Source organism: Podarcis bocagei, assembly GCF_964188305.1.
Source record: "Podarcis bocagei genome assembly, chromosome: 5".
Lineage (NCBI taxonomy): Eukaryota > Metazoa > Chordata > Lepidosauria > Squamata > Lacertidae > Podarcis > Podarcis bocagei.
In genome coordinates this window covers 100957179-100969929 of record NC_138129.1, presented here as the reverse complement: position 1 = coordinate 100969929, position 12751 = coordinate 100957179, and the positions used below count along the sequence as shown (strand labels likewise).

Sequence of the window (12751 nt, the reverse complement as noted above, 5' to 3'; positions counted from 1 at the left end):
TCAATTGCCTCCCACAGGCCAACGCCCCACCCCGCCGCGCGCGCAGTTCTGCGCATGTGCTCGTTCACGGGGTAACGGGGGGGGGCGAGAGGGAAATGGCTGCTTTACGCATGCTCGTTAGAATGGGTGGCGCGCGCATGCGCAACGCTAGCGAGCATAAAAGACTTAAAACCCAGCGCTTGTTGGGGGTTTTTAATAAGAAGGGCTTGGAAAAGGTCGCTCTCTCACAGAAGCTTAAAAATAACGCGCAGGAGGAGAAATTACGTACTGGCGGTTAACCCGGTGTGGATTGTCCGCATGCGCAGAGCGGAGGAGAGGTGGGAGTGAAACCACTCGCGCATGCGTGGTGTCGGTGTTGGCTGCCGCTCCCTCCGTGACGTGAGTCCTTCCGCCGCCTGGAAGGGGCGGAGCCCCGCCTCTCGCCGCCGCCGCCGCCGCCGCCTTCCTTTGCCCGAGCGAGTCAGGCGGGGCGCAGCCATGGCCAAGCACACGGTCTCCTCCGCGCGCTTCCGCCGGGTGGACGTGGACGAGTACGACGAGAACAAGTTCGTGGACGAGGAGGACGGCGGCGACGGCCAGGTGGGCCCCGACGAGGGCGAGGTGGACTCGTGCCTGAGGCAATATCCTGAGGGAGACAGAAGCGAGTCGCGGGGTTCGGGGGGGGGTCTCCCTTCCCATGGGGGGGCCCTGGGGCGCCGGGACAGGCGCTGCGCCTCCCCTGCCATCTCCGGTCCCGCTGGAAGGGGCCTCGGGGGTCATCTAGCCCAACCCCCAGCAGTGCTGGGATCCTGTCGCCCAACCCCCGGCCCTGAGGAGCAGGGTCGCCCTGCCTGCCGAGGCCCTGGGCTTCTCCATCTTCCATCTCTTCCGCAAAGCAGGAGGAGGAGGTGGGTGGGGGCGGGGCCGAGAGAAAGGATGACAGGAGCCTGAACGGGGGCTGTGCTCCCCCCCCCCCCCGCCAGTATGGATGCAGTTTTTTGGGGAGGGGGCTTCTGCGATACCCGCAGCCGGTGCCTGCTCGATGGGAGCAGATCCTCACTCGAATTCCTCCCTCGCCCCGTCTGACTCCCCAAGTGGGGTTTGCGAACCCTTTTCCCTTTCACAGAATTGTAAAGGGGCCCCAAGGGGTCATTAACTCCCTGCAATGCAGGAGTCTCAACTGAAGCCTCCAGGACAGATGGCCATCCAAACTCTGCCTAAAATCCTCTATGGAAGGAGATGCCGCCACCACCTGATTGTTGAATCCTCCACTGTTGGGCTGAGAGACAATCTTGCTGGTTGGCAGAAAACCTTACAGCACACAAGAGTGCATCTTGGTTTTTAATCATGTGTGTTTACTTGGAAGTAAGGCCCACAGTTATGGGCTGGTTGTATTTTTCACCCACATTTCACACAGATTCTTTGTAGGTGGGGTATAAAGGGAACCTAGCTGACATTTGAACTTTTAACATTTCAGACCCATTCTGTACAACTGCAAACAATTAAGATATCTGTATATGCTTTAATCTGACAAAGGAGCATTGAGAGACCATTTTAAACCACACTGGCTCTGAGCATGAAGGCATCTCAATGTAGCCATTGTTTCAGCAGACTGTAATGTTGAGGTTCACAGTCATGCTGTCCTGTAGTTCATGCTATTCCTCACAACATTTCTATGGAAGAAAAAAGAGTGATTTATGCAGGAACAACTCAGTAAAGGCACTAACAGCTTTGGTTGAACATATATTTAAACTTTCCTCCACCTTTAATACACAAAGCTTTATCTTGCTTTCCTGCTGAACACACACACACACAACTCTGCTCCTCCTTCAGGCTTCATTGCTCTTTTTTCCACAGGTCAAAAGTTAGGTCAGGAACTTTTTCTTGATTGACACTCTATAATCATTTAATCACTTCAGGGATTTTTTTAATTCAAAAGTGTGTGAAAGAGTTTCATGGTTGACAGCATTGTTGAAAACGCACCTCTTCAATAATGTTAAAATTACTTGATCTGTTTTCCAAGCTGTGAATTCATGTGTCTGCATAGCATAGTTGAAGCTCATTTTTTAACATTCTCAAAAATACCCCATATCATGATACTGTAGTGTAGTACAATTTAATATTAAAAAATGAGATTGTTAATCAGCTAAAAATGTTTAGCCATATTCAGTGGGTCTACTTGTAAGAATTGCCTTAGTCTGTGGATAGCTTTAGTAAGAGATAAGTGTTCATGGGGCAGATGTTCTATTTTCATTAGAACTTATTTTGTAATAAGCTTCAGGCATATCTGAAAAGGAAAAAATAGCTTAATATAGTATAATCTGAATGGCTTAACATGGTAGCAGCTTTGCACACCTACTTTTATAAGTGTCTTTTCTCTCAGTTTGCCTGCACAGTCCTAAAGCATGGATTTGACAGTTACATCGAATTGAAGAACATGGGAGGAGGAGTCTGCAAAGCATTACAGCCTTCTAACTTCCTCCTGTCAGACTAAAACAGTAGAGGAAGTACATGAATTCAGTAGGGTCTTTCCTTTTATGGAAACAGTTGCATCTAGTCAGTGATAGTGCAACTGGTATTCGGTTCCATTTTGTAATCTTAAGCACACTCACTTGAGAACACAGTACAACTTATTTCTGGGTGAATTTTCATAGGATCAGGAAATTAGTGATTTGTCTCATTTATAGAAGAAACAGTTTCTAAGAATTACACTGTTTAAATGGGTTCCAGGAAGTAATCAAGAAAGGAAACCATCACCCCCCCCCCCATTTCCAAAACCAAATTGGGTCTAATTAAAATACTGTTCCGCATTGTCAACAGGCTGGCTGGTTTTTTTTATATCTCTTGAGATGGGTTAATTTTTCTTTGCTTATTAGATATAGCATTCTCTAATCAACCACTAAGATTTTTCAATCTGCTTGAGGCTTCTCTAAGCTCTGTGCTATGTAGTGGGAAAGAGTAAGGTTTGAGTCAGAAAGTCCTCTCTTCAAATTCAACTTCAGCCATTTGTGAAGCGTCTAGTCAGCTTTTGTGCTTCTCTTTTCACCCCCAGCTGCATAAGATACTGAAAAACCTTACGGGGCTATTTTAAGGTTCCTGTGAATGCATCTGAAGCATTTTGAACTCTTGAAATGTGTTCTATAACTATTACTAGTTTTTGAACCCTCAAAGCTTGGCAAAATTGTCTTTTCCTTAACTGCTGTTTACGGGGAACATGATGGCTGCATTACAAGCAGCTCTGAAAAATCCTCCAATCAACACCAAGAGTCAAGCCGTAAAGGTGAGGTAACAGGAGAATTATGGTATAATAGTGATTGAAGACTGCTCTTCTTTTTCAGAATATTTTAACCACATCTAAAAACACTGCTGAATTGCTACATCACTGCTGTAACTCTCAAAACTTAGTGGACGTGTTTAAGTGTTATTGCATTGGTGACTTCAGGATTGGATAACTGCAATTAATGTAGAATGCTGCAGCACAGTTGCTGTCAAAGAAGACTGTTGTCATACAACACCTCTATTCAGATATCTGCACTGGTTGCTGATTTGTTATTGGGCTGAGTTCAGGGTATTAGTATTGAAGTAGAAAGCCCTTAATGGCTTGAGACGAGCCTTACCCCACTGGTGCTCACTTGACTGCTTTGATCTGTGCACCTGGCACTGTTACAGGTGCCACATAATACTCTTTCTGCAATTGTAAGAAATAATTTTTTTAGTATGGCAGTACTGATACTTTGGAACTGTCTGTCTATTGACATCAGGTCATGTATTGTGTCTTAATTGATTGCTTACAGATCATCCTATTTTTTCCAGTCCTGAACAGGCTGACGAAACGAAACGAATGAAGCCCTAGTCTGCATTCAGTGGTTCAAACATTGTGCAGATGGCTATAATGTTTAAAGTTCTTTTTAGAAGACAAAAGAGAACATTAATTATAAAAGTAGAAATCCATCGTGTTCCTGTTGCTTTTTAAGTAAGGCATGGGAGACAGTTCTGCAATGATAAATATATATTTGTTTACATTTTCAATCCTACTTCTATTTAATTCTAAACAATGGTTTAGCATTCTTTGAACAAGCAAGCCTTGGGCTCATCAGCTCTCCATTTCCAGCGCAGCTGTGTGGAGGAGATTGAAAGCTTTTGCTTCCAGTTTTAACTATCTGTAGTTTGTTGTTATGTCCAAAGTGTGATTACTCTAATCTAGGTTTAGGGTGGGGAAAAACAACACCAAACAATGGATTTGGAAGTTGTATTGTTTCCCTAAACTTTAGTTAAATTCAACCATGGTTTCAGATTTGGACATAACAATAAACTGTGGTTCATTGAAAAATACAGTGAAAGTGTCTGATTGCATAACTGTGCTGGACTTTGGGTAGTGCACAGTAGTTTAGTGTTATGTCCAAACCAGGTCACTCTAATAAGAACTTGCTGAACTGTTTTTGCCAAAGCAAGACAAAAGCATAAAGTAAGAAATGCAACTTAGACCCTGCAGAATGATCTGGGTCTGGTGTACCAATGAAGGGAACTGGGTAGGAAATCATAGAATCATAGAATCATAGAGTTGGAAGAGACCACAAGGGCCATCGAGTCCAACCCCCTGCCAAGCAGGAAACACCATCAGAGCACTCCTGACATATGGTTGTCAAGCCTCTGCTTAAAGACCTCCAAAGTAGGAGACTCCACCACACTCCTTGGCAGCAAATTCCACTGTCGAACAGCTCTTACTGTCAGGAAGTTCTTCCTAATGTTTAGGTGGAATCTTCTTTCTTGTAGTTTGGATCCATTGCTCCGTGTCCGCTTCTCTGGAGCAGCAGAAAACAACCTTTCTCCCTCCTCTATGTGACATCCTTTTATATATTTGAACATGGCTATCATATCACCCCTTAACCTCCTCTTCTCCAGGCTAAACATGCCCAGCTCCCTTAGCCGTTCCTCATAAGGCATCGTTTCCAGGCCTTTGACCATTTTGGTTGCCCTCCTCTGGACACGTTCCAGTTTGTCAGTGTCCTTCTTGAATTGTGGTGCCCAGAACTGGACACAGTACTCCAGATGAGGTCTGACCAGAGCAGAATACAGTGGCACTATTACTTCCCTTGATCTAGATGCTATACTCCTATTGATGAGGCCCAGAATTGCATTGGCTTTTTTAGCTGCCGCGTCACACTGTTGGCTCATGTCAAGTTTGTGGTCAACCAAGACTCCTAGATCCTTTTCACATGTACTGCTCTCAAGCTAGGTGTCACCCATCTTGTATTTGTGCCTCTCATTTTTTTTGCCCAAGTGCAATACTTTACATTTCTCCCTGTTGGCATAGAACAGGAGTGTCCAACTGGTCAGTTGTGATCTACCAGTCGATCGTAGCCCCCCCCCCCAAAAAAAAGCTCAACAACTTTGGCTAATGTTCCCGCCCTAAAAAGCTAAACAACATTGGCTCATCCTCAACTACTTTGATGCTAGTTTTTTATAGTGGGAGTAGATCACAGTCTCTTGAAAGTTGGACACCCCGGGCAAATAACTTTTATTTGAGTTTGCCTCTTTTGAAAATTGCCATCTGCAGCCTAGTTAATCTTTTGCCATTTCAGATAAAACAGAAGTATTCATAAGGTCTTATTAATTCTATATTAGAACTAATTTATTTATGCAACACAGTTGCAGACACAGTCATAATAGTCATGTAAGTCCAGTAGCTTAGTACTTGTTGAATTTTAATGGTAATTAGAACCTTTCTTAATAGTATAAACTTGGTCAAACCAAGTGCATGTTTGCTCAGAAGAAAATCAGCTGAGTTCAGTTGGACATGCTTCCAAGTAAGCGAGTACAGAATTTCAGTGTTCATGGTTCTTTTTCTGTTTGTCTTTTTCAATTTTTCTCCAGGATCGTGCAGAAAGTATTGTCCTGAAGGTTCTCATCTCTTTCAAAGCCAATGATATTGAAAAGGCAGTACAGTCTTTGGATAAGAGTGGAGTTGATCTCTTAATGAAATACATCTACAAGGGCTTTGAGAGCCCATCTGACAACAGCAGTGCTGTTTTACTACAGTGGCATGAAAAGGTATGATGGCTTGGAATCATTCCTTTCTTGGGGTCTCTGAGTTGTGTGCTATTTTTTCTCCCTTCTCAATAAAGCATAGGCAAGAAGGGAGGAAAAGGTAACAGAGCCACATGCATCCCAAAGAATATAGCCTACCTGAAAGAGTTATTTAGATAGACTAAAAAACTGGAACTTTATCTTAGAAAAGAAGTGTCAGGTGAATTGGGGAACACAGCAGAAGTAAAATGATGAACAGGCTGGAAATACTAGAATTAACCCAATGGAATGAGCACACACATATTTTAATATTAGCAAACAATTCATTTTCCAAACTTACTACACAATTTAACTCACTGAATAATGTTGTTTTTTTCTAAAAAAACTTGACTGTTTTGTCTTTGGCAATGAGAGAGAGATTAATCATGAAAGATAGGAATTGCCTGTGACAATCCTGTTGCTTAAGGCATGCATCCTTTTACCTTAATTACTTAACTGCTGGAAACCAACAGAACCAAATATATTTCCTTAGAGTATATTCTCACTTCCATATTTATCACTTGATGATCACAAGATCTAGGGATGACGTGTGTGTGAATGTAAGCCCTTGTACAGATGGAGAGAAACATCCAACTGTATGATGGGACTTCTTCCATCCCTGCTAGAGCTCTCTACACTCCTCCAAATCTGCTCTGGAAGGTTTCCCAATTCTTTGGAGTAGTCATTGGGGGTGCATTAGGAGTTGCAAGGGAAAAGGGGAATCTGTTCTGCTGGAGGACGACACCATTGGATTTTCCCCAGAGCTTCCACATCTCCTGATGCTTCATTATTTATTATTTATTCAACTTATACAGTGCCCTGTAGACAGAGATCTCGGTGGTTCACAACAAGATGGCAACATATAAAACCAAACCAAAAGCATCTCAGACTTGAAAAGTTTGCCGTGGCGTCGGTTGACACATTCAGCTATCAGTCATCAATACTTGAGTAATGAAATGAAGTGAGGTGTATGCTTATTTAAAAAGCTGAGGGTGGTATTTAGCTAAGCCTTGCTTGGAGTAGACCCACTGAAATTGGTGGATCTGCTCTGAGTAAAACTTCATTAAATACTAAATACATTGTACCTTTTCATGTGTTGCTAGACACCTAATAGAAACACTACTTTTATGCTTCTGTAGACCATAGTGATGATTTGGATTGGAGTAACGTTCCTTGGAGAAAAATAAGGCACCCACCTATGACATCCTCAGTAAAGCAAAATAAATATTTCTGTTCACTTACTGAGTATGATTGTGTGCCATAGAAATAATGCCTGTTGTCATCAAAATTTGTAATTGCCCAGTGAACTGAGATAATTTAATATACATTAAAATGAGTTTTAGTTGAGGAAATATATGTGAACATGATTCTGTGAATGGTTTGTATCTTAATTCAAACTAGTGTGTTTATGGAGAGTACTCCCCTTGTCTTTTTTGTGTTCCCAGTGATGTTTCTGATTTCTTGTGCCTCTTTGAGATAGCCATATAAAACATGCTAGTAGATGTCTGCTTAGTTAGAGTTGTCTTCAGTGAGTGCTTTAACTTCCTCTTCCTTGTTGTCTGTTTTCAGGCACTTGCTGCTGGAGGTGTAGGATCCATTGTCCGTGTCTTAACTGCCAGGAAAACAGTTTAAGTCCAGCAAAAATTGCCCCTTCTGCCATGGGTGTGGGAAATGCTCATACAAAGACCAAAACAACCAAATGCCATCACCGCCCTGTGGGTAGCATCTCTCTTTCTTTCAGCTTGCCTTCTTGCTTTTTCATATCTGTGGCATAATATGCATATCAGACTTCTTTTGTGAAATGTTGGATAATTATATAAGTGCAATTTTATTTCTAAAATGAGTATCTGGTACTTGCAAAGCATTTCAGTGACACATGTACAAGTGTTTGCATAGGATGATTTAAAAAAATCACGACAGTGTACAACCTTCCTTCCCCATTTTTGGCCAGAAAGTCTGAGCAGATGGTGGGGATTGAGGTCAGTTTTAAATTCTTTAGCTGGTTGGGCAGCATTCCATGTAAACTGCGTTGATATGGGACAGCTTTCAAATAACAAACTGGACTAGTCAATGTCTAACCTTACAGCAATCGGCAAGGATCTGTCGAGTCAAGTTGCTCATTGCTTGGTTTTCATAAGTGTCCCACACTTTTCTTTGCAAACCTTTTTACATGAAGAATCCACAAGCGGAGAATGTCATTGTTTCTGTGATAATCCATCAAGCAAAGGGAACAGGGAAAACATTTTGGAACTCTGCATAATAGCAGCTGCCTCTGAATAACCTAACAAGTGTACACTGAAGTAAGGGCAGAATTACACATTGCACTTGACGTGGGACTGCTGCCAAAAATAAGGTCTTCATGTTAAGTTTCCTTCTCCCGGTAACTTTTAGAGTCTCTTGACACATGCCCTGATGTCATGTGTTTCCCTGTCTTCATCACATCATTGCCTACTGTTGGAATGAAAATTGGCATAAAATCAGGACATGGGAAAAGTATCCTATACTGCAGAGGTCGGGGGGGGGGGGACAAAACATGAGAGTGCCTATTTTGGTGTTAGCCTCATATCAAATCTAATGTATAGTTTTATTCTAAGTTGCAAGTGTTTCTTGATCAGTGTTCAGCTAGTGGGACCTAGAAAATCTTAACCTCTATTCCTAATATGGTTATGTTCCATGTTGTATTAAGGGAGAAAGTACTGACCAATAAAAAGTGCTTAAAAAAAAAAGACTTTCTAGGAGATCATTTGCATTCCAGACCTGGAAACAGCTTGAATGTAAATGACATAGGAGGAAAGTTGACCAATGTGTTTAGTTTATACTTAATGCCAGTTTTGTATCACAAAACTGGAAAGGAATTATAAAATGCTGCTCATTTTTATACCTGCTTTTTTTGTAAAATGAGAAATCGAAAATAAAATGGTCACTGCTAAATATTTTAATATTCAAGTGTAATTTTGTTGTCTGTTGTTAATCCACATTTAGATGGGAGGTTATAATAAATTAGCATCTAAGAATAAAGTTGTTTATCAACTCCAAAAACAAGCACTATATAAATGCTTTTAAAGAAGTACAATTGCTGAGCAATCCTGTGATCAAGCCTTAGGCTACAATCCTATGCACGCTTAACTGGAAGTCAGCCACAGTGGGACTTCCTTCCATATAAAAATGCATAGGACCGCCTTAATGTCTTAAGTAGGACCTCTAGAATGTCACTTATCTTAAAGCTTTTCTAGGACTTTAATTTATTCATCTACAGTTTTAAAAAAGTTTTTCCTAGTCCTCTGTGCTGCAAAAAAAGAAAATCTCTTAGTAAATGAGATTTTAAAAAGCATACAGAAGATCAGAAATCGCTCCCCAAAGAACATCTTAAGAATTCACCATTCCATTTCCAGTAGGAGCACCTCCAGGAGTGAAGTCAAAACAGCTGCATTAGCAGCACTGAAGTGCCCTCCCTGGGATGCAAGCCTGAGCCATGAGTCTGGAGGTTGTGGGCTGCCCAGATGACAAGACTCATCTTGTCTCAGCCTCACTAATGTGGTCCAAAGGAAAGCGGAGCAATATGTTTGGCACCAACTTGGCTGCAGAAGTTGCCGGAAGGAGACGTACAAGGCGCCATCTAACTATCTTTGGGACTCCATTCCAGATTTGTGTAGAGTTTGCTCCTTAGTCTTTTCTTTTCCCAAAGATATTCCGCAAAGCAGAAGAGGTTTAGGGTCAGTGTTTTCCTTCTAGATGGGCTACCTTCCCAGGTTGACAAGCCCCATCTGCCCCTCACTTTCCTCTACAGCACCTGCAGAAACCACCTTCATGACCATTGGACCATTGGACCATTGGACTTGCCAGTTTAATCTACTGGAGCCTGTCTTCTCACGCAGGTGAAGTCCCTAAACCCCAAAGGTTTGAAACCCATCAGCTACCCTCACCTTGTTTAACCGGCTAGTTGAAGTGGTTTCTGGGGTGTGGCTGTTGTTGCATGCTTACAACTTGGGAGCCACAGGTGAGAACTGAGTGCAAAGGTAGACAAACTACTCCAAAGGAGAACAACAAGTCCTGCACCAGAGGTAGTATCCTTCCCCTAACACCCCATACATCCCAAACTGACTACTAACTTAGTTGCGTTTTTAAAGGATTGACAGCTGTATAGATCCATCAGTGACATTCGCCAAGACAGCTAAATGAAACTTCCATGTTCAGATACGGTGTCCCTCTGATGTACTCTGGCTCTGTCTGATCAGCTGCTGTTGGAAATAGAACTCTGGTTTAGATTTACTATGGTCTGAACCAGCCAACACAACCTGGGTAAGGTAGATTGAGAGAGCAGTTGCTGAACAGTTTGGCGGATTTCTTGATGAAACATCGGCTTTGGATCCATTCCAGTCCAGTTTTCACTCTGGTCATGGGACCGAGACGGCTCTGGTCACCCTAACAGATGACTTCCATAGGCAGCTGGATTGAGGCAGGTTGGGGCTGTTGATTCTTTTAGATCTGTCAGCAGCCTTCGACGTGGTTGACCACAAACTTCTAGACCACTGCCTTGCCAACGTGGAGATTCGGGGCGCAGTCCTTCAATGGCTGTGCTTGTTCCTCTCTGGTCAGGGACAGAGGGTGGCATGGGGGGGGGGGAGTTGTCGCACTACTTCTTGGTGTGTGGCATACCTCAGGGCGCAATTCTCTCCCCGATGCTTTTTAACATCTATATGCGCCCCCTCACCCAGCTCGTCCGGAATTTTGGTTTGGGCTGCCATCAGTATGCTGATGACACCCAGCTTTATCTGTTGATGGATGGCCACCCTGACTCGGCCCCAGACACACTGTTCAGATGTTTGGAAGCCGTGGCTGGATGGCTATGTGGGAGCCGGTTCAAGTTAAATCCTTCCAAGACAGAGGTCCTTTGGCTGGGTCGGGATGATATGGGGTTGGGGGGCCAACTCCCATCCCTTGCAGGGGCGCAACTAGTACCAGCACCTTCCGTCAAGAGTTTGGGTGTAATATTCAACTCCTTTTCTATGGAGGCGCAGGTTACAGCTATAACAAAGGCAGCATTTTTTCATCTCCGCCAAGCTAAGCAGTTGGTCCTTTACTTCTCTCGCCCGGACCTCGCCACTGTGATCCATGCGACAGTCACCTCCAGGCTTGATTATTGTAACTCACTCTGCGTGGGGCTGCCCTTGAAACTGACTCCGAAACTCCTGCAGGTGCAGAATGTCGCAGCAAGACTCCTTACGGGGTCTTCACCGCGGGATTACATTCACCCAGTGCTATACCAGCTGCACTGGCTCCCAGTGGAGTACAGGATCAGGTTTAAGGTGCTGGTTTTAACCTTTAAAGCCCTATACGGCATAGGACCCTCGTACCTACGGGACCGCCTCTCCTGGTATGCCCCACAGAGGAACCTACGATCTGCAAATAACATCCTGAAGGTCCCAGGCCCCAGGGAGATTAGACTGGCCTTGACCAGAGCCAGGGCTAATTTTTTGGCCATAGCCCAGGCCTGGTGGAACGCTCTCTCGCAAGAGACTAGGGCCCTGCGAGGTTTGACATCCTTCCGCAGGGCCTACAAGACGGAGCTGTTCCGCCAGGCCTTTCAGTCTGACTCATTTTCTCTTTGTATAAGAACAGGAACGAAGGAGGTTTCCCAGCTGACTCACAGGTCCTTATAATATCAGTGGAAACAGTTGGTTCTGGCGAGTATTAACCACTTTCAGTTTTAACCTGAGGATTGTCATTTGTCCAGTTTTAACTTTAATTTTAATTTATTTGAATTAATTTTGGGATGCATTTTAATCAATTGATTGCTTGTTTTTATGCATATTGTATTATTTATATGATGTTAGCAGCTCTGAGCCCGGCTCCAGCCGTGGAGGGAGGGGTACAAATAAAAAATTATTATTATTATTATTATTATTATTATTATTATTATTATTATTATTATTATTATTACATTGTGCCCAACTAGATATATTTTGGGCATTCTTGTGTTTCTAGATCTCTGTGATTTTTATTCTGAAGTAACTTGAATAAAAAAAGTAATATTCTGGATAAGCCTTGTAGCATAACATATTGGATAAAAAAATACTCTTATATTTGCAATGTTGCTTTTTTTAAACTTTTCCTCCTCAGTTTTGAGAAGGAACATAGTAGAAAAACAAGGTCCCCTAAATGTCTGAGACCATGACATTGGAAAGATGACATGGAAGCCAATATAAAATGATATATGCAAGATGAATAGAATACATCATTTGCTTTTATTGTAAAATAATACCAAGGGGTTCTGGCAAAGGTGGATGTTCATACTCACAAGACTTTGCTTCTGTTCAAGTTGCCTGAAGATTCTACCTTGCTTTTGGTATCCAAGGAAGGTTACAACCACACAATCACCCCTGCGTCGCACAAGGTTGCTATAGCAATCTTGGAGAAGCCAGATTGTGACTCATTAAGAATGCTTGCAGGACTCCCTGCTTGTGATGAGAGAATGAAATATTAGTCATTGCATCTCTTCCAACCTCTGCTTCCATTTTTGAACAGAAATCAAATCAAGGATGCACCCAGAATGAAAAGATTTATGAAGATTTATTCAGCTTGTGAATAAAACAATGCTGCTCCAAGGATGGGTGAATCTGAATTTTGATTCCTCTCAGATCCTCATTTTTCTAATCATTATTATTATTTACCAGCCCTTCACTCTAAAGCTCCAGGATGGGTCACA

The 12751-nt window shown here is 42.9% G+C and overlaps 1 protein-coding gene and 1 long non-coding RNA gene across 3 annotated transcripts; one reads left to right on the top strand and one right to left on the bottom strand.

The window, feature by feature from the left end:
- Window positions 1-173: 173 nt before the first annotated feature.
- ARPC5 (actin related protein 2/3 complex subunit 5) lies at window positions 174-8978 on the top strand. 2 transcript variants are annotated; one of them, XM_081193350.1, is made up of 4 exons: window positions 174-620; window positions 3187-3259; window positions 5854-6030; window positions 7615-8978. In XM_081193350.1, the coding sequence occupies exons 1-4, from the start codon at window positions 340-342 to the stop codon at window positions 7675-7677; spliced, it is 594 nt and encodes a 197-aa protein (XP_081049476.1). In that variant the 5' UTR covers window positions 174-339; the 3' UTR covers window positions 7678-8978. The 2 variants fall into 2 exon arrangements, with proteins under 2 accessions (XP_081049476.1, XP_081049477.1); XM_081193351.1 differs by lacking the exon at window positions 3187-3259 and having other exon boundaries at window positions 174-579.
- LOC308586630 lies at window positions 8262-12245 on the bottom strand. Its single transcript, XR_014007981.1, has 2 exons — window positions 12122-12245; window positions 8262-9280 (listed from the first exon to the last, which is right to left on the bottom strand). It is a non-coding gene; the product is annotated as an uncharacterized lncRNA (long non-coding RNA).
- Window positions 12246-12751: the final 506 nt, after the last annotated feature.